Genomic DNA, 22,051 nt, shown 5'->3' with positions numbered 1-22,051 from the left:
TATTTTTGTTAACCCAAAATAATAATTCCCCCCAAAGCGTTAATATTTTTTATTCAAACCTCCCGCCGCCCAGGGGGATGTATGTCGTCTACCCCTGGTTCAGAAGAACTTCAGGGCCGCTGCAGTCAGTGCAACAGGAGTGCTATCAATGTAATAGCCGTTAGAGGGCGCTATTTATATATTTATATCCCCTTTCTCTAGAAAACGCCAGCTACCAAGGAAAGGGTGGCTCCACCAAGATACTGGAGGAGAAAAAAATATGCTAGTTGGTTAGGTAGGAGTCGCCGCTCGGATCAATCCATTACTCGTCCTATTTGAAGACCCCGGGGAAAAGTCGATACGTTTCTGAAACGGTGGTGTTGATAGGTGATGCTGGGAGTAGTAGAAATGACGGGCAGGTAAGAGTTTGGATCCAAGTAAGAACACTCGAATTTCACAGCAGGTTACCATGCTAACAGCTAGCCGGGCAGCTAATGTTAGCTAATTTGTTCGGTGCGCTACTGTATGTGATAAAGTGTAACACCTAGAGTGATTTATTTTTTTAAATGATAGGCGTGGGAATCGTCTTGAAACATTAAATAGCTTTTAAATAAAGTTAACTAACTAGTTAACCTGACTGCTACAGTAGGCTAGTAACGTCAAGTGAGTGGACGTGTGTGTTGTGAACTTGCTAAAGTTAGCTACTTCAAACTCTGTTTTTCCCTCTCTAGCTTGGTAACGTTAGCCTCTTAGTTGGTTAGTTTCTATAACCCTTTTAGGTCGAAACATTCAATCAATTTAAAAATTTAAACCAGTTTGATTATTTGGATCATTACACGCGGTCTATTTGTAGACGGTGTTGTAATTTCTTGGCACTTGAGTTGGGGTGTAAACGTTAGGAATTAGCCAATGAGTGTTGAGGCGACACAGTACAGTACGTGTCTCTGATCAATTAAGTGATAAACCAACACTGAACACCACCAGACAGCTATGATCTATCATGTCTGTCTGACTGCTCTCAGATGACCAAATTAGGACACAGACCCCGAGCAACGTGTGTGTCTCCATGGTGACAGCAGTGTTCTGTGAGTAATATGATTTGCGTAAGCGACTGTCTGAGGGACAAGGCCCCGCCCCTAAAACCATGCTTATTGTGTCCCAAATGGCTCCCTATTACCTATGTAGTGCACTACCTTTAATCAGCCATAGGGCTGTGGTGAAAATGAGTCCACCATATAGGGAATAGAGTGCTATTTGGGATGTACCCCCACTCTGCACAACACTGATCTGTAGTAGAGAGGAACATGTATTGACCTTTGCCAGTGTTATTTCTGTAGACTCTCAAGGCAGATTTCCAACAGCCCAGCAGTTCCCTGTTGGAGTAACTTTCTCTTTGGATTTCTTTTCACATTGCATTGGCCTATTCAAGCCCCCTCCAGGAGAACCTGCTGCTGTGTGGTAGCCAGAGTGCCAGTCTCTTGTCGTTATTGTGCCAACTCCTTGCCAATCACTGCAGTCAGTTGAGTTGCGCAAGACCACAAACAGATTTGGGCTAATTTCACAGGGATTTCTGTGTCAAAGTGATCAACAGAAGAGCAGCAAATATTTCTGTAGTCGTCGTCTGTTCTGATCTTCATACTTTCATTTTTGTCACCATAGCAACATGGCGAACGCCCTGGCGAACGCGTCGTGCGAGCGCTGTAAGAGCGGCTTCGCCCCGGCAGAGAAGATCGTCAACAGCAACGGGGAGCTGTACCACGAGGGCTGCTTTGTCTGCGCACAGTGCTTCCAGCAGTTCCCCGAGGGGCTCTTCTATGAGGTAGACTAACACAGGGCATAAAATGTAGGGTTGCAAAATTCCTGTAATTTCCCCCAAAATTCCCAGGTTTTTCCAAAAATCATGGTTGGAGGATTCTGGATTTCTGGTTTATTCCCTCCAGGATTTCTGGTTTATTCCCTCCAGGATTTCTGGTTTATTCCCTCCAGGATTTCTGGTTTATTCCCTCCAGGATTTCTGGTTTATTCCCTCCAGGATTTCTGGTTTATTCCCTCCAGGATTTCTGGTTTATTCCCTCCAGGATTTCTGGTTTATTCCCTCCAGGATTTCTGGAGAACTGGGGAATTTGAGGAAAGTTGCCACTATTCAAATGTCAAACTGTTCAATGTTTGGGTTTATTGTGTTTGGTGAAGCGCCCTTTTTCTCCTGACAGTTTGAAGGCAGGAAATACTGTGAACATGACTTTCAGATGCTCTTCGCTCCCTGCTGCCACCAGTGTGGTGAGTACACACAAACACACACACCACATACGCACACACCACATACGCATACACACACACACACACACACCACATACGCAATACACACACACACACACACCACATGCACACACACACACACACATACACACACACACACACCACATACGCATACACACACACACCACATAAGCATACATATACGCATACACACACACACACCACATACGCATACACACACACACACACCGCATACGCACACACACCGCATACGCATACACACACACATACGCATACACACGCATACATACATACACACACATACATACACACACCAAATCTCTTTGTAAATCCACTGTGTGTGTGTGTGTTCTCATGTTGTATTGGTGGGTCGGTGTTCTCAGGGGAGTTCATCATTGGCCGTGTGATCAAGGCCATGAACAACAGCTGGCATCCTGATTGTTTCTGCTGTGACATCTGCCAGGCTGTGCTCGCTGACGTCGGCTTCGTCAAGAACGCTGGCAGGTGAATCTCCAACCAATCACACTGCACATTATGCAGGGGAGTCCCCAGCCAATCACACTGCACATTATGCAGGGGAGTCCCCAGCCAATCACACTGCACATTATGCAGGGGAGTCCCCAGCCAATCACACTGCACATTATGCAGGGGAGTCCCCAGCCAATCACACTGCACATTATGCAGGGGAGTCCCCAGCCAATCACACTGCACATTATGCAGGGGAGTCCCCAACCAATCACATTGCACATTATGCAGGGGAGTCCCCAGCCAATCACACTGCACATTATGCAGGGGAGTCCCCAACCAATCACACTGCACATTATGCAGGGGAGTCCCCAACCAATCACACTGCACATTATGCAGGGGAGTCCCCAACCAATCACACTGCACATTATGCAGGGGAGTCCCCAACCAATCACACTGCACATAATGCATGGGAGTCCCCAACCAATCACACTGCACATTATGCAGGGGAGTCCCCAGCCAATCACACTGCACATTATGCAGGGGAGTCCCCAACCAATCACACGGCACATTATGCAGGGGAGTCCCCAACCAATCACACTGCACATTATACCATGGTAGATGACTATTTAACCAATCACAAATCAACTCACAATAGTATGTTTGAATAAAACAGTGGTGTGAGAAAGTATTTGCCCCTTTTTTCTGATTTTCTCAGTTGGTTGATATTTGTAAACCCAGGTTCCCTTTATCTAATATCAGGTTTTGGTTGAAGATCTGATAACATTCAGTATCAACAACATGCAAGAGAACGTCAGAAAGGAGGCCAATACTTTCCCAACACTGTAGATAAAGTGTAGTAGCAACTTCTACTGTGTCCACCCTTTCCCTGCCTTGTCCCTGTCCAGTGAGACATGTTGGATGTACTTACCCATCCTGCTTTGTCCCTGTCCAGTGAGACATGTTGGATGTACGTACCCATCCTGCTTTGTCCCTGTCCAGTGAGACATGTTGGATGTACTTACCCATCCTGCCTTGTCCCTGTCCAGTGAGACATGCTGGATGTACTTACCCATCCTGCTTTGTCCCTGTCCAGTGAGACATGTTGGATGTACGTACCCATCCTGCTTTGTCCCTGTCCAGTGAGACATGTTGGATGTACGTACCCATCCTGCTTTGTCCCTGTCCAGTGAGACATGTTGGATGTACGTACCCATCCTGCCTTGTCCCTGTCCAGTGAGACATGTTGGATGTACGTACCCATCCTGCTTTGTCCCTGTCCAGTGAGACATGCTGGATGTACGTACCCATCCTGCTTTGTCCCTGTCCAGTGAGACATGTTGGATGTACGTACCCATCCTGCTTTGTCCCTGTCCAGTGAGACATGTTGGATGTACGTACCCATCCTGCTTTGTCCCTGTCCAGTGAGACATGTTGGATGTACGTACCCATCCTGCTTTGTCCCTGTCCAGTGAGACATGTTGGATGTACATACCCATCCTGCTTTGTCCCTGTCCAGTGAGACATGCTGGATGTACGTACCCATCCTGCTTTGTCCCTGTCCAGTGAGACATGTTGGATGTACGTACCCATCCTGCTTTGTCCCTGTCCAGTGAGACATGTTGGATGTACTTACCCATCCTGCTTTGTCCCTGTCCAGTGAGACATGTTGGATGTACTTACCCATCCTGCTTTGTCCCTGTCCAGTGAGACATGTTGGATGTACGTACCCATCCTGCTTTGTCCCTCCCCTCTCCCTGTAGTAAGGAGCTGTAGTAATGTTTGTCCCTCCCCTCTCCCTGTAGTAAGGAGCTGTAGTAATGTTTGTCCCTCCCCTCTCCCTGTAGTAAGGAGCTGTAGTAATGTTTGTCCCTCCCCTCTCTCTGTAGTAAGGAGCTGTAGTAATGTTTGTCCCTCCCCTCTCCCTGTAGTAATGTTTGTTCCTAACCAGGCACCTGTGTCGACCCTGTCATAACCGTGAGAAGGCTAGAGGTCTGGGGAAGTACATCTGTCAGAAATGCCATGCCATCATCGAGGACAGCCCCCTCATCTTTAAGAACGACCCCTACCACCCCGACCACTTCAACTGCAACAACTGTGGGTCAGTACGCTTCACGTCTCCCTCCTGATATCTGACATAATGTGCTCCTGATTCCATTATGTGGTTCAGTCAGTATTTGGAACTAATGAAAGCAAGAGTGTTTAAGATGTTACCATTTACCCTGCTACAAAACCACTGTGTGTGTGTTTTGTGTAATATAATGTTTGTCCCTCCCCTCTCCCTGTAGTAAGGAGCTGTAGTAATGTTTGTCCCTCCCCTCTCCCTGTAGTAAGGAGCTGTAGTAATGTTTGTCCCTCCCCTCTCCCTGTAGTAAGGAGCTGTAGTAATATTTGTCCCTCTCCTCTCCCTGTAGTAAGGAGCTGTAGTAATATTTGTCCCTCTCCTCTCCCTGTAGTAAGGAGCTGTAGTAATGTGTGTTCCTCCCCTCTCCCTGTAGTAAGGAGCTGTGATAATGTTTGTCCCTCCCCTCTCCCTGTAGTAAGGAGCTGACAGCAGATGCCAGGGAGCTGAAGGGAGAGCTGTACTGTCTGCCCTGCCATGATAAGATGGGGGTGCCGATCTGTGGCGCCTGCAGGAGGCCCATCGAGGGACGCGTGGTCAACGCCATGGGCAAGCAGTGGCACGTTGAGGTGTGTGGTCAGAAACGACATGATGGGATCTAGTGGTGTTTCAGACATATTTGGACTCAAACGTAATGGGTTAGTCAGATGTTTGTTGAGTAAGCTTTTACAAAGAAATGATATGTTACATTTGAATAATTTCCTTCGTGTTCAGAGAGCGTATGTTTGATTGGACTGTGAGTAACTCTATCTGCTCTCCATCCTGTGACAGCTTTTCCTTCCAACACATTCCTTCATCCTTTATTCTTCTCTACATCCTCATCTTTGTGGCTTCTTTTATCCCTCCCTTCTCCTTCTCCCCCCTTATCCTTCTCCTCCTTCCCCCCCCCTCCTCCTCCTTCCCCCCTCCTCCTCCTCCTTCCCCCCTCCTCCTCCTCCTTACCCCCTCCTCCTCCTCCTTACCCTCTCCTCCTCCTCCTTACCCCCCTCCTCCTCCTTCCCCCCTCCTCCTCCTCCTCCCCCCCCCCCTTATCCTTCTCCCCCCTCCCTTCTCCTCCTCCCTCCTCCTCCTCCCCCCTCCATCCTCCTCCTCCTCCCCCCTCCTCCTCTCCCAGCACTTTGGGTGTAGTGTATGTGAGCGATCGTTCCAGGGCCATCCCTACTATGAATGTAAGGGCTATGCCTACTGCGAGTGGCACTTTAACATGGTGAGAAGGTGTTATGTCCCAAGTGGCAGTAGTCCCTATGTAGTGCACTAAGTTTTAACCAGAGCCCATAGTGTTCTGGTCAGAGTTAGGGCCCTGTGTAGTGCACTACTTTAACCAGAGCCCATAGTGTTCTGGTTAGAGTTAGGGCCCTATATAGGGAATAGGGTGCCATTTGGGACACATACAAGGAGAAAGGAGGTCTTTCTCCTCCCACACATAGAAACTGCACTACAGGAAACAACATTGCATAGCTAGCTACACAACTACACTCTTCAGCCACAAACACCTGTCATATGTCAATAGAAACAAGAGGCACACCGTTACCACATTCACAGATAAGTTCTTCTTACCCAGAAATACATGGGTGTGGGTGTCTAAACACATGCACATTGTTGCATTTTAATCTCTCACAACTTTACAGTACTGATGAATACACAACAAGTAGTCTACAGTGCCTGGCCTGCCTGCAGTTGACATTCTCTCCACTAGAGGCCACTGTTCCGCTGCCTGTCCTGAATGACTGCTGTGTGTGTGTCATGCATCTTTCTGACCAAGCCCCGTTGAGTTACTTGGGCCAGTTGTATTCATAAAGCTCTCAGAGTAGGGCTGATATAGGGTTAGCTTAGTCTTTAAAGGTCCCAAACAGTCATTCTGATTCCCATGTAAAATAGCATTTTGAGTGACTAAAATATCACCCATAATATTTGTTTTGGATAGAAATGCTCAATGTGAGGGAAAAGTGCTCTCTCTCTAACTACCAGGAAGTTTGAAAAGACAGGCTGAGTGGGGAGCTTATACTTGTGAGCGCTCCTTGACTGACAGCTCTGTGAAACCCCGACGTCAAACAACTTGGATACAGTGTTGCAGTAAAATCATCTCAAGCAAATGTGGTGATACACAACGCAACTCAAACATTGAAGTTGCATCAATATCATTGAAAAAAAAAAAACACCTCTCCCATTTGGCATGTCTGTTATGATGCGGTTCACATGACAACGGCATCTTGAGTTTCTAACAGCCCCCATTTCATGCTGGCTGAAGACCTAGCTAGTCCGTAACTAGATAACACCAGACACAGATGAAGACCTAGCTAGTCCGGAACTAGATAACACCAGACACAGATGAAGACCTAGCTAGTCCGGAACTAGATAACACCAGACACAGATGAAGACCTAGCTAGTCCGGAACTAGATAACACCAGACACAGATGAAGACCTAGCTAGTCCGGAACTAGATAACACCAGACACAGATGAAGACCTAGCTAGTCCGGAACTAGATAACACCAGACACAGATGAAGACCTAGCTAGTCCGGAACTAGATAACACCAGACACAGATGAAGACCTAGCTAGTCCGGAACTAGATAACACCAGACACAGATGAAGACCTAGCTAGTCCGGAACTAGATAACACCAGACACAGAGGAAGACCTAGCTAACACCAGACACAGAGGAAGACCTAGCTAACACCAGACACAGAGGAAGACCTAGCTAACACCAGACACAGAGGAAGACCTAGCTAACACCAGACACAGATGAAGACCTAGCTAACACCAGACACAGATGAAGACCTAGCTAACACCAGACACAGATGAAGACCTAGCTAACACCAGACACAGATGAAGACCTAGCTAACACCAGACACAAATGAAGACCTAGCTAGCCAGTAACTAGATAACACCAGACACAGATGAAGACCTAGCTAGCCAGTAACTAGATAACACCAGACACAGATAAAAGGGGACACGAGTGTCTTTACCATAGATGAATAGTGTAAACTTTTAATTATATTTGATGACACCCTACAGGCACCAGTAGAGTAGCTGTATAAACCACACCCCTCCACAAACACGCCTTCTCCGATGTTGGTTACAAAGCGGTACTTATTTAAATTCGGTAAGAGAATATCATGTTACCATTGGTGTATTAAAATGAGTTAGGGTGATGTCACCCTATGTAACAATGAATCCAAGTGTTTGACATGGGGGAGGGGACCAGTAGCTTTATGACTTTATCAATGTAGGAGCAATGTTCATTTTTCATACTTTAACCTGGTTTCATTCAAATATCATCCAGTTTTATGAAAAACTGATTTTTTTTGACTGTTCATGACCTTTAAGATCATAATGAATAACATATGTACAGGTAGATCACCTGATCCTAGATCAGCACTCCTACACTGATACTCTTTGGGAATACGTGCCCTGATGGCAGCTGACTAGAGTTAGCAAAGTTAGCTAACTTAACTGCTTGTGCCTGTGAGTAGAGTTAGCAATATGCTAACGCCTGTGTAGTGGTGTCTGCCTGTGACGAGAGTTAGCTATTAGCCATGCTAACTTGGGATGCTACTTCCCTGTGACTACAGTTAGCCATTATCCATGCTAACATGTGATGTTGCCTGGTACTACAGTTAGCCATTAGCCATGCTAACATGTGATGTTGCCTGGTACAACAGTTAGCCATGCTAACATGTGATGTTGCCCGTCTTTGCAGCATTTTGTGTGTGCTAAGTGTGAGAAGCCGTTCCTTGGACACCGCCACTATGAGAGGAAGGGTCTGGCCTACTGTGAGACCCACTACAACCAGGTAATAAAGCTTTGATCTGACTGTGAGACCCACTACAACCAGGTAATAAAGCTATGATCTGACTGTGAGACCCACTACAACCAGGTAATAAAGCTATGATCTGACTGTGAGACCCACTACAACCAGGTAATACAGCTATGATCTGACTGAGACCCACTACAACCAGGTAATAAAGCTATGATCTGACTGAGACCCGCTACAACCAGGTAATAAAGCTATGATCTGACTGTGAGACCCACTACAACTAGGTAATACAGCTATGATCTGACTGTGAGACCCACTACAACTAGGTAATACAGCTATGATCTGACTGTGAGACCCACTACAACCAGGTAATACAGCTATGATCTGACTGTGAGACCCACTACAACCAGGTAAATGGTTCCCTATGTAATGCACTATGTTTGACAGGTCCCATGGGGCTCATGTCCACAAACGTTCGTGGGATAGGGGTTGCTGAGTAACACAGTTATTGCATGTTGTTCTGGCTGGCACTGACTGAGATGTAAAGTTTGATAATGGTTAAATCAAGTGGTGTATGTATGGTGAATGAAATGCTCATCTCTGCCCGTGTCTCAACCCTCTAGCTCTTTGGTGATGTGTGCTATCACTGCAACAGAGTGATTGAAGGAGACGGTAAGCATCAACTGTGTTTTTCCATTTTTGAATGAATTGTTTTAGAAGGATCTAAAGCCATAATGGACTTTCTGTTGTTCCTGTAGTGGTGTCGGCCCTGAACAAAGCATGGTGTGTGAACTGTTTCTCCTGCGCCACCTGCAACACCAAGCTCACCCTCAAGTATGTTGTTATTACATTATTATATATCAGTGGTATTATACTGGGCTCTTTCCTAACCCTTTAGCTCTTCCTGTGTGCCGTTGTCCCGCCTTCCTCTCAATCTGTGTCCCAAATGACACCCTATATTCCCTATAAAGTACTGTGTTTTCTCTAACCTTTCTTCTATTGGACACAATCTGTTTTTTCCTCTCATTTCCTCTAGTCTTCTTACTTCTCCACCCTGTGCTTTTTCCATCCTCTGGTTTCTCTTCTCTCTCTCTCCCTCTGTTTTCTCTTCTCTCTCTCCCCCTCTGGTTTCTCTTCTCTCTCTCCCCCTCTGGTTTCTCTTCTCTCTCTCCCCCTCTGGTTTCTCTTCTCTCTCTCCCCCTCTGGTTTCTCTTCTCTCTCCCCCCTCTGGTTTCTCTTCTCTCTCTCCCCCTCTGGTTTCTCTTCTCTCCCCCTCTGGTTTCTCTTCTCTCTCTCTCTGTTTTCTCTTCTCTCTCTCCCCCTCTGTTTTCTCTTCTCTCTCTCCCCCTCTGGTTTCTCTTCTCTCTCTCCCCCTCTGTTTTCTCTTCTCTCTCTCCCCCTCTGTTTTCTCTTCTCTCTCTCCCCCTCTGGTTTCTCTTCTCTCTCTCTCCCCCTCTGTTTTCTCTTCTCTCTCTCTCCCCCTCTGGTTTCTCTTCTCTCTCTCTCCCCCTCTGTTTTCTCTCTCTCTCTCCCCCTCTGTTTTCTCTCTCTCTCTCCCCCTCTGTTTTCTCTCTCTCTCTCTCCCCCTCTGTTTTCTCTTCTCTCTCTCTCCCCCTCTGTTTTCTCTTCTCTCTCTCTCCCCCTCTGTTTTCTCTTCTCTCTCTCTCCCCCTCTGTTTTCTCTTCTCTCTCTCTCCCCCTCTGTTTTCTCTTCTCTCTCCCCCCTCTGTCTTCTCTCTCTCTCCCCCCCTCTGTCTTCTCTTCTCTCTCCCCCCTCTGTCTTCTCTTCTCTCTCCCCCCTCTGTCTTCTCTTCTCTCTCCCTCCCCTCCCTGTGGTGTAACAGAGACAAGTTTGTAGAGGTAGATCTGAAGCCTGTATGTAAGCACTGTTACGAGCGGATGCCTGAGGAGCTGAAACGCAGACTGGCCCGACGCGAGAGGGACGCCTCAAAAGACCGCAAAAAGAAACCTGTTATCTGTCTGTAGACTTTTCCAGTCCTCTTCCTGTCATCTTCACTATCCTCCTCTCGCTCATTTCCATCCATGGGTTAGTAATTCCACTTCCTGTCATCTTCACTATCCTCCTCTCGCTCATTTCCATCCATGGGTTAGTAATTCCACTTCCTGTCATCTTCACTATCCTCCTTTCATTTCCATCCATGGGTTAGTAATTCCACTTCCTGTCATCTTCACTATCCTCCTTTCATTTCCATCCATGGGTTAGTAATTCCACTTCCTGTCATCTTCACTATCCTCCTTTCATTTCCATCCATGGGTTAGTAATTCCACTTCCTGTCATCTACATTTAGCTTTTTCCTCTTATTGTCTTTCCTTTTGGTTGTTGTTTTCTCCTCCAGTTTGCTTGATCTGTTCTGTCATTGCTCTGTCATGTTCTTCTGTTATGTGACAATGGATTGCGTCCCAAATGACAACCTGTAGGCCCTGGTCCAACGTAGTGCACTATAAAGGGAACAGGGTGCAATAGGGCCCTGGTCCAACGTAGTGCACTATAAAGGGAACAGGGTGCAATAGGGCCCTGGTCCAACGTAATGCACTATATAGGGAACAGGGTGCAATAGGGCTCTGGTCTAAAGTAGTGCACTATAACGGGAACAGGGTGCAATAGGGCCCTGGTCTAAAGTAGTGCACTATAAAGGGAACAGGGTGCAATAGGGCCCTGGTCTAAAGTAGTGCACTATAAAGGGAACAGGGTGCAATAGGGCCCTGGTCTAAAGTAGTGCACTATAAAGGGAACAGGGTGCAATAGGGCCCTGGTCTAAAGTAGTGCACTATAAAGGGAACAGGGTGCAATAGGGCCCTGGTCTAAAGTAGTGCACTATAAAGGGAATAGGGTGCCATTTGGGATGTACTCTTTGTGATGAAAGGTGTAATGTGTCATCTTCCACATACCTATGATATGGAGGTCATTTCCCTTTAAAATGAAATATTTACTGTTGGTTCCACTTCAGTACATCTGACTGTATTTCTGTCCTGTCAGGCTAGTTGTGTGGTCGTAGTGGAACTGGACTGTATTTCTGTCCTGTCAGGCTAGTTGTGTGGTCGTAGTGGAACTGGACTGTATTTCTGTCCTGTCAGGCTAGTTGTGTGGTCGTAGTGGAACTGGACTGTGTTTCTGTCCTGTCAGGCTAGTTGTGTGGTCGTAGTGTAACTGGACTGTATTTCTCTCCTGTCAGGCTAGTTGTGTGGTCGTAGTGGAACTGGACTGTATTTCTGTCCTGTCAGGCTAGTTGTGTGGTCGTAGTGGAACTTGACTGTATTTCTGTCCTGTCAGGCTAGTTGTGTGGTCGTAGTGGAACTGGACTGTATTTCTGTCCTGTCAGGCTAGTTGTGTGGTCGTAGTGTAACTTGACTGTATTTCTCTCCTGTCAGGCTAGTTGTGTGGTCGTAGTGGAACTGGACTGTATTTCTCTCCTGTCAGGCTAGTTGTGTGGTCGTAGTGTAACTGGACTGTGTTTCTGTCCTGTCAGGCTAGTTGTGTGGTCGTAGTGTAACTGGACTGTATTTCTCTCCTGTCAGGCTAGTTGTGTGGTCGTAGTGGAACTGGACTGTATTTCTGTCCTGTCAGGCTAGTTGTGTGGTCGTAGTGTAACTTGACTGTATTTCTCTCCTGTCAGGCTAGTTGTGTGGTCGTAGTGGAACTGGACTGTATTTCTCTCCTGTCAGGCTAGTTGTGTGGTCGTAGTGTAACTGGACTGTGTTTCTGTCCTGTCAGGCTAGTTGTGTGGTCGTAGTGTAACTGGACTGTATTTCTCTCCTGTCAGGCTAGTTGTGTGGTCGTAGTGGAACTGGACTGTATTTCTCTCCTGTCAGGCTAGTTGTGTGGTCGTAGTGTAACTGGACTGTGTTTCTGTCCTGTCAGGCTAGTTGTGTGGTCGTAGTGTAACTGGACTGTATTTCTGTCCTGTCAGGCTAGTTGTGTGGTCGTAGTGTAACTGGACTGTATTTCTCTCCTGTCATGCTAGTTGTGTGGTCGTAGTGTAACTGGACTGTATTTCTCTCCTGTCATGCTAGTTGTGTGGTCGTAGTGTAACTGGACTGTATTTCTCTCCTGTCATGCTAGTTGTGTGGTCGTAGTGTAACTGGACTGTATTTCTCTCCTGTCATGCTAGTTGTGTGGTCGTAGTGTAACTGGACTGTATTTCTCTCCTGTCATGCTAGTTGTGTGGTCGTAGTGTAACTGGACTGTATTTCTCTCCTGTCATGCTAGTTGTGTGGTCGTAGTGTAACTGGACTGTATTTCTCTCCTGTCATGCTAGTTGTGTGGTCGTAGTGTAACTGGACTGTATTTCTCTCCTGTCATGCTAGTTGTGTGGTCGTAGTGTAACTGGACTGTATTTCTCTCCTGTCATGCTAGTTGTGTGGTCGTAGTGTAACTGGACTGTATTTCTCTCCTGTCGTGCTAGTTGTGTGGTCGTAGTGTAACTGGACTGTATTTCTCTCCTGTCGTGCTAGTTGTGTGGTCGTAGTGTAACTGGACTGTATTTCTCTCCTGTCGTGCTAGTTGTGTGGTCGTAGTGTAACTGGACTGTATTTCTCTCCTGTCATGCTAGTTGTGTGGTCGTAGTGTAACTGGACTGTATTTCTCTCCTGTCATGCTAGTTGTGTGGTCGTAGTGTAACTGGACTGTATTTCTCTCCTGTCATGCTAGTTGTGTGGTCGTAGTGTAACTGGACTGTATTTCTCTCCTGTCATGCTAGTTGTGTGGTCGTAGTGTAACTGGACTGTATTTCTCTCCTGTCATGCTAGTTGTGTGGTCGTAGTGTAACTGGACTGTATTTCTCTCCTGTCATGCTAGTTGTGTGGTCGTAGTGTAACTGGACTGTATTTCTCTCCTGTCATGCTAGTTGTGTGGTCGTAGTGTAACTGGACTGTATTTCTCTCCTGTCATGCTAGTTGTGTGGTCGTAGTGTAACTGGACTGTATTTCTCTCCTGTCATGCTAGTTGTGTGGTCGTAGTGTAACTGGACTGTATTTCTCTCCTGTCATGCTAGTTGTGTGGTCGTAGTGTAACTGGACTGTATTTCTCTCCTGTCATGCTAGTTGTGTGGTCGTAGTGTAACTGGACTGTATTTCTCTCCTGTCATGCTAGTTGTGTGGTCGTAGTGTAACTGGACTGTATTTCTCTCCTGTCATGCTAGTTGTGTGGTCGTAGTGTAACTGGACTGTATTTCTCTCCTGTCATGCTAGTTGTGTGGTCGTAGTGTAACTGGACTGTATTTCTCTCCTGTCATGCTAGTTGTGTGGTCGTAGTGTAACTGGACTGTATTTCTCTCCTGTCATGCTAGTTGTGTGGTCGTAGTGTAACTGGACTGTATTTCTCTCCTGTCATGCTAGTTGTGTGGTCGTAGTGTAACTGGACTGTATTTCTCTCCTGTCATGCTAGTTGTGTGGTCGTAGTGTAACTGGACTGTATTTCTCGCCTGTCATGCTAGTTGTGTGGTCGTAGTGTAACTGGACTGTATTTCTCTCCTGTCATGCTAGTTGTGTGGTCGTAGTGTAACTGGACTGTATTTCTCTCCTGTCATGCTAGTTGTGTGGTCGTAGTGTAACTGGACTGTATTTCTCTCCTGTCATGCTAGTTGTGTGGTCGTAGTGTAACTGGACTGTATTTCTCTCCTGTCATGCTAGTTGTGTGGTCGTAGTGTAACTGGACTGTATTTCTCTCCTGTCATGCTAGTTGTGTGGTCGTAGTGTAACTGGACTGTATTTCTCTCCTGTCATGCTAGTTGTGTGGTCGTAGTGTAACTGGACTGTATTTCTCTCCTGTCGTGCTAGTTGTGTGGTCGTAGTGTAACTGGACTGTATTTCTCTCCTGTCGTGCTAGTTGTGTGGTCGTAGTGTAACTGGACTGTATTTCTCTCCTGTCATGCTAGTTGTGTGGTCGTAGTGTAACTGGACTGTATTTCTCTCCTGTCATGCTAGTTGTGTGGTCGTAGTGTAACTGGACTGTATTTCTCTCCTGTCATGCTAGTTGTGTGGTCGTAGTGTAACTGGACTGTATTTCTCTCCTGTCATGCTAGTTGTGTGGTCGTAGTGTAACTGGACTGTATTTCTCTCCTGTCATGCTAGTTGTGTGGTCGTAGTGTAACTGGACTGTATTTCTCTCCTGTCATGCTAGTTGTGTGGTCGTAGTGTAACTGGACTGTATTTCTCTCCTGTCATGCTAGTTGTGTGGTCGTAGTGTAACTGGACTGTATTTCTCTCCTGTCATGCTAGTTGTGTGGTCGTAGTGTAACTGGACTGTATTTCTCTCCTGTCATGCTAGTTGTGTGGTCGTAGTGTAACTGGACTGTATTTCTCTCCTGTCATGCTAGTTGTGTGGTCGTAGTGTAACTGGACTGTATTTCTCTCCTGTCAGGCTAGTTGTGTGGTCGTAGTGTAACTGGACTGTATTTCTCTCCTGTCATGCTAGTTGTGTGGTCGTAGTGTAACTGGACTGTATTTCTCTCCTGTCATGCTAGTTGTGTGGTCGTAGTGTAACTGGACTGTATTTCTCTCCTGTCATGCTAGTTGTGTGGTCGTAGTGTAACTGGACTGTATTTCTCTCCTGTCAGGCTAGTTGTGTGGTCGTAGTGTAACTGGACTGTATTTCTCTCCTGTCATGCTAGTTGTGTGGTCGTAGTGTAACTGGACTGTATTTCTCTCCTGTCATGCTAGTTGTGTGGTCGTAGTGTAACTGGACTGTATTTCTCTCCTGTCGTGCTAGTTGTGTGGTCGTAGTGTAACTGGACTGTATTTCTCTCCTGTCGTGCTAGTTGTGTGGTCGTAGTGTAACTGGACTGTATTTCTCTCCTGTCGTGCTAGTTGTGTGGTCGTAGTGTAACTGGACTGTATTTCTCTCCTGTCGTGCTAGTTGTGTGGTCGTAGTGTAACTGGACTGTATTTCTCTCCTGTCGTGCTAGTTGTGTGGTCGTAGTGTAACTGGACTGTATTTCTCTCCTGTCGTGCTAGTTGTGTGGTCGTAGTGTAACTGGACTGTATTTCTCTCCTGTCGTGCTAGTTGTGTGGTCGTAGTGTAACTGGACTGTATTTCTCTCCTGTCGTGCTAGTTGTGTGGTCGTAGTGTAACTGGACTGTATTTCTCTCCTGTCGTGCTAGTTGTGTGGTCGTAGTGTAACTGGACTGTATTTCTCTCCTGTCGTGCTAGTTGTGTGGTCGTAGTGTAACTGGACTGTATTTCTCTCCTGTCGTGCTAGTTGTGTGGTCGTAGTGTAACTGGACTGTATTTCTCTCCTGTCGTGCTAGTTGTGTGGTCGTAGTGTAACTGGACTGTATTTCTCTCCTGTCGTGCTAGTTGTGTGGTCGTAGTGTAACTGGACTGTATTTCTGTCCTGTCAGGCTAGTTGTGTGGTCGTAGTGGAACTTGACTGTATTTCTGTCCTGTCAGGCTAGTTGTGTGGTCGTAGTGTAACTGGACTGTATTTCTCTCCTGTCGTGCTAGTTGTGTGGTCGTAGTGTAACTGGACTGTATTTCTCTCCTGTCGTGCTAGTTGTGTGGTCGTAGTGTAACTGGACTGTATTTCTCTCCTGTCGTGCTAGTTGTGTGGTCGTAGTGTAACTGGACTGTATTTCTCTCCTGTCGTGCTAGTTGTGTGGTCGTAGTGTAACTGGACTGTATTTCTCTCCTGTCGTGCTAGTTGTGTGGTCGTAGTGTAACTGGACTGTATTTCTCTCCTGTCGTGCTAGTTGTGTGGTCGTAGTGTAACTGGACTGTATTTCTCTCCTGTCGTGCTAGTTGTGTGGTCGTAGTGTAACTGGACTGTATTTCTCTCCTGTCGTGCTAGTTGTGTGGTCGTAGTGTAACTGGACTGTATTTCTCTCCTGTCGTGCTAGTTGTGTGGTCGTAGTGTAACTGGACTGTATTTCTCTCCTGTCGTGCTAGTTGTGTGGTCGTAGTGTAACTGGACTGTATTTCTCTCCTGTCGTGCTAGTTGTGTGGTCGTAGTGTAACTGGACTGTATTTCTCTCCTGTCGTGCTAGTTGTGTGGTCGTAGTGTAACTGGACTGTATTTCTCTCCTGTCGTGCTAGTTGTGTGGTCGTAGTGTAACTGGACTGTATTTCTCTCCTGTCGTGCTAGTTGTGTGGTCGTAGTGTAACTGGACTGTATTTCTCTCCTGTCGTGCTAGTTGTGTGGTCGTAGTGTAACTGGACTGTATTTCTCTCCTGTCGTGCTAGTTGTGTGGTCGTAGTGTAACTGGACTGTATTTCTCTCCTGTCGTGCTAGTTGTGTGGTCGTAGTGTAACTGGACTGTATTTCTCTCCTGTCGTGCTAGTTGTGTGGTCGTAGTGTAACTGGACTGTATTTCTCTCCTGTCGTGCTAGTTGTGTGGTCGTAGTGTAACTGGACTGTATTTCTCTCCTGTCGTGCTAGTTGTGTGGTCGTAGTGTAACTGGACTGTATTTCTCTCCTGTCGTGCTAGTTGTGTGGTCGTAGTGTAACTGGACTGTATTTCTCTCCTGTCGTGCTAGTTGTGTGGTCGTAGTGTAACTGGACTGTATTTCTCTCCTGTCGTGCTAGTTGTGTGGTCGTAGTGTAACTGGACTGTATTTCTCTCCTGTCGTGCTAGTTGTGTGGTCGTAGTGTAACTGGACTGTATTTCTCTCCTGTCGTGCTAGTTGTGTGGTCGTAGTGTAACTGGACTGTATTTCTCTCCTGTCGTGCTAGTTGTGTGGTCGTAGTGTAACTGGACTGTATTTCTCTCCTGTCGTGCTAGTTGTGTGGTCGTAGTGTAACTGGACTGTATTTCTCTCCTGTCGTGCTAGTTGTGTGGTCGTAGTGTAACTGGACTGTATTTCTCTCCTGTCGTGCTAGTTGTGTGGTCGTAGTGTAACTGGACTGTATTTCTCTCCTGTCGTGCTAGTTGTGTGGTCGTAGTGTAACTGGACTGTATTTCTCTCCTGTCGTGCTAGTTGTGTGGTCGTAGTGTAACTGGACTGTATTTCTCTCCTGTCGTGCTAGTTGTGTGGTCGTAGTGTAACTGGACTGTATTTCTCTCCTGTCGTGCTAGTTGTGTGGTCGTAGTGTAACTGGACTGTATTTCTCTCCTGTCGTGCTAGTTGTGTGGTCGTAGTGTAACTGGACTGTATTTCTCTCCTGTCGTGCTAGTTGTGTGGTCGTAGTGTAACTGGACTGTATTTCTCTCCTGTCGTGCTAGTTGTGTGGTCGTAGTGTAACTGGACTGTATTTCTCTCCTGTCGTGCTAGTTGTGTGGTCGTAGTGTAACTGGACTGTATTTCTCTCCTGTCGTGCTAGTTGTGTGGTCGTAGTGTAACTGGACTGTATTTCTCTCCTGTCGTGCTAGTTGTGTGGTCGTAGTGTAACTGGACTGTATTTCTCTCCTGTCGTGCTAGTTGTGTGGTCGTAGTGTAACTGGACTGTATTTCTCTCCTGTCGTGCTAGTTGTGTGGTCGTAGTGTAACTGGACTGTATTTCTCTCCTGTCGTGCTAGTTGTGTGGTCGTAGTGTAACTGGACTGTATTTCTCTCCTGTCGTGCTAGTTGTGTGGTCGTAGTGTAACTGGACTGTATTTCTCTCCTGTCGTGCTAGTTGTGTGGTCGTAGTGTAACTGGACTGTATTTCTCTCCTGTCGTGCTAGTTGTGTGGTCGTAGTGTAACTGGACTGTATTTCTCTCCTGTCGTGCTAGTTGTGTGGTCGTAGTGTAACTGGACTGTATTTCTCTCCTGTCGTGCTAGTTGTGTGGTCGTAGTGTAACTGGACTGTATTTCTCTCCTGTCGTGCTAGTTGTGTGGTCGTAGTGTAACTGGACTGTATTTCTCTCCTGTCGTGCTAGTTGTGTGGTCGTAGTGTAACTGGACTGTATTTCTCTCCTGTCGTGCTAGTTGTGTGGTCGTAGTGTAACTGGACTGTATTTCTCTCCTGTCGTGCTAGTTGTGTGGTCGTAGTGTAACTAGACTGTATTTCTCTCCTGTCGTGCTAGTTGTGTGGTCGTAGTGTAACTTGCTAAGGATAGAAACCTGCATGTGCTGCTGTTCATGAGAATACTAATATATATATATATATATATATATATATATATATATATATATATATATATATATTCGTAAAGCACATTTCATACACAATGGAGCCCAAAATGCATTACAAAAATACTGACTGTGTCTCCCCTGTCCTCTGTTGACAGGAACAAGTTTGTGGAGTTTGACATGAAGCCTGTGTGTAAGAAATGTTATGAGAAGTTTCCTCTGGAACTGAAGAAGAGACTGAAGAAACTGGCTGAGACTGTCGGACGCAAGTAGACCTCCGAGTCCCAAGGGGGCGACACTCGACTACATGTCCAGTAGCTTTCCCAAAGTCCCAGAAACTCTGGACAATTCCCTGACTTTCCCGGATGTCCTGCTTATTCCCTATTGATTCTGGGGATCTTCCATTTCGGAGGTTTCTAGAAACCTGGGATTTTAAGAAAGTTACTGGAGGTTTGCAGGTTAGCAACGCTGAACCCTGTATTAACCTTAACAAGTGCCCAAATTAGTCAAAGGAATTGTATAAACGTGTCAGATTTAGACTCAAAATCCTGTCTGTTCCAGTATTTTAGTATTTGACGTCCTCCGGTACTCAGTATAACGTGTTTAATCTTTTCTCACTTTTTAATTGATTATTTTTGTGCACGTGGCTTTTGCATGTGGAGCTGTTTTTCAGATGTCCAGAGTCTTATTCAAACAATATAGAACCTCATTCTGCCTGACAATGACCTATGAAAGCAGGGAGGGGGGAAAAACGATGTAGAACCTCATTCTGCCTGACAATGACCTATGAAATCATGGAGGGGGGGAAAACGATGGGTGAAATGCATTTAGACATTGTTAAGAAATAATACATATAACTGATCTGATGTAGTTTGGCCGCGAGCGGACCAAGTGATCAGCATTCTAAAGGGTTAATGACGTCTAACGAAATACTTGCACACGGTCTTAAAGAGATGAGAAGGTGCTTGTAGTACTCTTAAAATAGCTTTTGTCTTGTGCCTTGGGTATGAATATACACTGAGGATACTACATATTTCCATGGCATTGACTGATCAGGTGAAAGCTATGATCCCTTATTGATGTCTCTTCAATCAGTAGATGACAGATTTAAAGGAAGGATTTTTTTTAGCTCGGTACTAGTACTAATGGTTGGTAAGCTCAGTGTATATTTTATACTGCATTATATACTGTAAGGGTGTCAGATAATATGCATGTGGTTGTCCAATGGCATGTGATCCAGACTTACTACAACTGCCTTAAGCAGAGAATATTCCTCACTTCTGTGTAAGAATGAGAATTCTAGCTGTGTATCAGAATGTGGAGCCCATGACTCTGGTATGTCATCTAGGAGTCTGGTATATCATGTGTGAGTCTGGTATATCATGTGTGAGTCTGGTATATCATGTGTGAGTCTGGTATATCATGTGTGAGTCTGGTATATCATGTGTGAGTCTGGTATATCGTGTATCCTAACATTTGCTTGTAATAAAATAAAATGTCATGGGTTTGTTTGAATATTCCTCCCAACCGTTTCAGAGGAGGAGAGTTGGAAGGAGGATGGACACGTCTCAGCATGCTACTCCATTTTGTTCCGTCACTGTGAGTCGCTGACCTGTATAAACAAGTTAGGGGAGTGTTTCAATGGAGCACAATGGCTTAAGTTGAATTAGCTAGATGGGTGTGATAAATATACTATGTAAAGGTCTTAAACATACTAATAGTTGGGTTAGATGAATTAGCTAGATGGGTGTGATAAATATACTGTGTAAAGATCTTAAACTAATAGTTGGGTTATATGAATTAGCTAGATGGGTGTGATAAATATACTGTGTAAAGATCTTAAACTAATAGTTGGGTTATATGAATTAGCTAGATGGGTGTGATACATATACTGTGTAAAGATCTTAAACATACTAATAGTTGGGTTAGATGAATTAGCTAGATGGGTGTGATATATACTGTGTAAAGATCTTAAACATGCTAATGGTTGGGTTAGATGAACACTGCTAAAGGAGGCATTTTTGCATAAAGAGAAATAATGGGAGATGCTTTATGAATTTGTTGACTGAAACAAATCTAGTTTTATAAGACAATTTAATAAACATGTTTCAGAGTTTGTCTATGAATAAACAAAAGTTATGTCGTAAAAAAAAAGAAATGGTGAAAACTGATCATCACTTGTAGTTTCCCACAGAACTGATCATCACTTGTAGTTTCCCACAGAACTGATCATCACTTGTAGTTTCCCACAGAACTGATCATCACTTGTAGTTTCCCACAGAACTGATCATCACTTGTAGTTTCCCACAGAACTGATCATCACTTGTAGTTTCCCACAGAACTGATCATCACTTGTAGTTTCCCACAGAACTGATCATCACTTGTAGTTTCCCACAGAACTGATCATCACTTGTAGTTTCCCACAGAACTGATCATCACTTGTAGTTTCCCACAGAACTGATCATCACTTGTAGTTTCCCACAGAACTGATCATCACTTGTAGTTTCCCACAGAAAACTGATCATCACTTGTAGTTTCTCACAGAAAACTGATCATCACTTGCGGTTTCTCACAGAAAACTGATCATCACTTGCGGTTTCTCACAGAAAACTGATCATCACTTGTGGTTTCCCACAGAAAACTGATCATCACTTGTAGTTTCCCACAGAAAACTGATCATCACTTGTAGTTTCCCACAGAAAACTGATCATCACTTGTAGTTTCCCACAGAAAACTGATCATCACTTGCAGTTTCCCACAGAAAACTGATCATCACTTGTAGTTTCTCACAGAAAACTGATCATCACTTGTAGTTTCCCACAGAAAACTGCAGAGGGAAGCAGTTCCACCCAGTCAAACGTCACACGACATTGAGTGAACGAAAGGTCAAGGACACCTGCTCTTTCTATGACATAGACTGACCAGGTGAAAGCTATGATCCCTTATTGATGTCACTTGTTAAAGGGTCAACAAATCAATGTAGATGAAGGGGAGGAGACATGTTGAAGGATTTTTAAGCCATGAGATAATTGAGGCATGGATTGTGTATATGTGCCATTCAGAGGGTGAATGGGCAAGACAAAATATTTAAGTGCCTTTGAACGGGGTATGGTAGTAGGTGCCAGGCACACCGGTTTGTGTCAAGAACTGCAACGCTGCTGGGTTTTTCACTCAACAGTTTCCCGTGTGTATCAAGAACAGTCAACCACCCAAAGGACATCAGACCAACTTGAAACAACTGTGGGAAGCATTGGGGTCAATATGGGTCAGCATACCTGTGGAATGCTTTGGCACCTTGTAGAGTTCATATGGGTCAGCAGCCCTGTGGAATGCTTTTGGCACCTTGTAGAGTTCATATGGGTCAGCATCCCTGTGGAATGATTTTGGCACCTTGTAGAGTTCATAGCTGTCAAATTTAGGCTTTTCTGAGACTAAAAGGGGAGGAG

At 45.5% G+C, this 22,051-nt stretch overlaps 1 protein-coding gene across 6 annotated transcripts; it reads left to right on the top strand.

The window, feature by feature from the left end:
* Window positions 1-189: 189 nt before the first annotated feature.
* Window positions 190-20,120, top strand: LOC110495372 (LIM and senescent cell antigen-like-containing domain protein 1). 6 transcript variants are annotated; one of them, XR_005052465.1, is made up of 11 exons: window positions 190-398; window positions 1,639-1,798; window positions 2,190-2,256; window positions 2,640-2,760; window positions 4,673-4,822; window positions 5,262-5,412; window positions 5,958-6,050; window positions 9,223-9,271; window positions 9,358-9,433; window positions 10,443-10,645; window positions 18,764-20,120. XR_005052465.1 is itself a non-coding variant. In XM_036981914.1 (11 exons), coding segments are annotated over exons 1-11 (1,032 nt in total). In that variant the 5' UTR covers window positions 194-369; the 3' UTR covers window positions 18,766-18,902. The 6 variants fall into 6 exon arrangements, 2 of the variants coding, with proteins under 2 accessions (XP_036837809.1, XP_036837810.1); XR_005052464.1 differs by lacking the exon at window positions 5,958-6,050 and adding an exon at window positions 8,543-8,635 and having other exon boundaries at window positions 194-398; XR_005052466.1 differs by lacking the exons at window positions 5,958-6,050; window positions 18,764-20,120 and adding exons at window positions 8,543-8,635; window positions 10,706-11,049 and having other exon boundaries at window positions 194-398.
* Window positions 20,121-22,051: the final 1,931 nt, after the last annotated feature.

This window comes from Oncorhynchus mykiss, chromosome 7 (genome assembly GCF_013265735.2).
Source record: "Oncorhynchus mykiss isolate Arlee chromosome 7, USDA_OmykA_1.1, whole genome shotgun sequence".
In the NCBI taxonomy this organism is placed as follows: Eukaryota; Metazoa; Chordata; class Actinopteri; order Salmoniformes; family Salmonidae; genus Oncorhynchus; species Oncorhynchus mykiss.
This window is presented reverse-complemented; position numbering and strand designations above follow the sequence as displayed.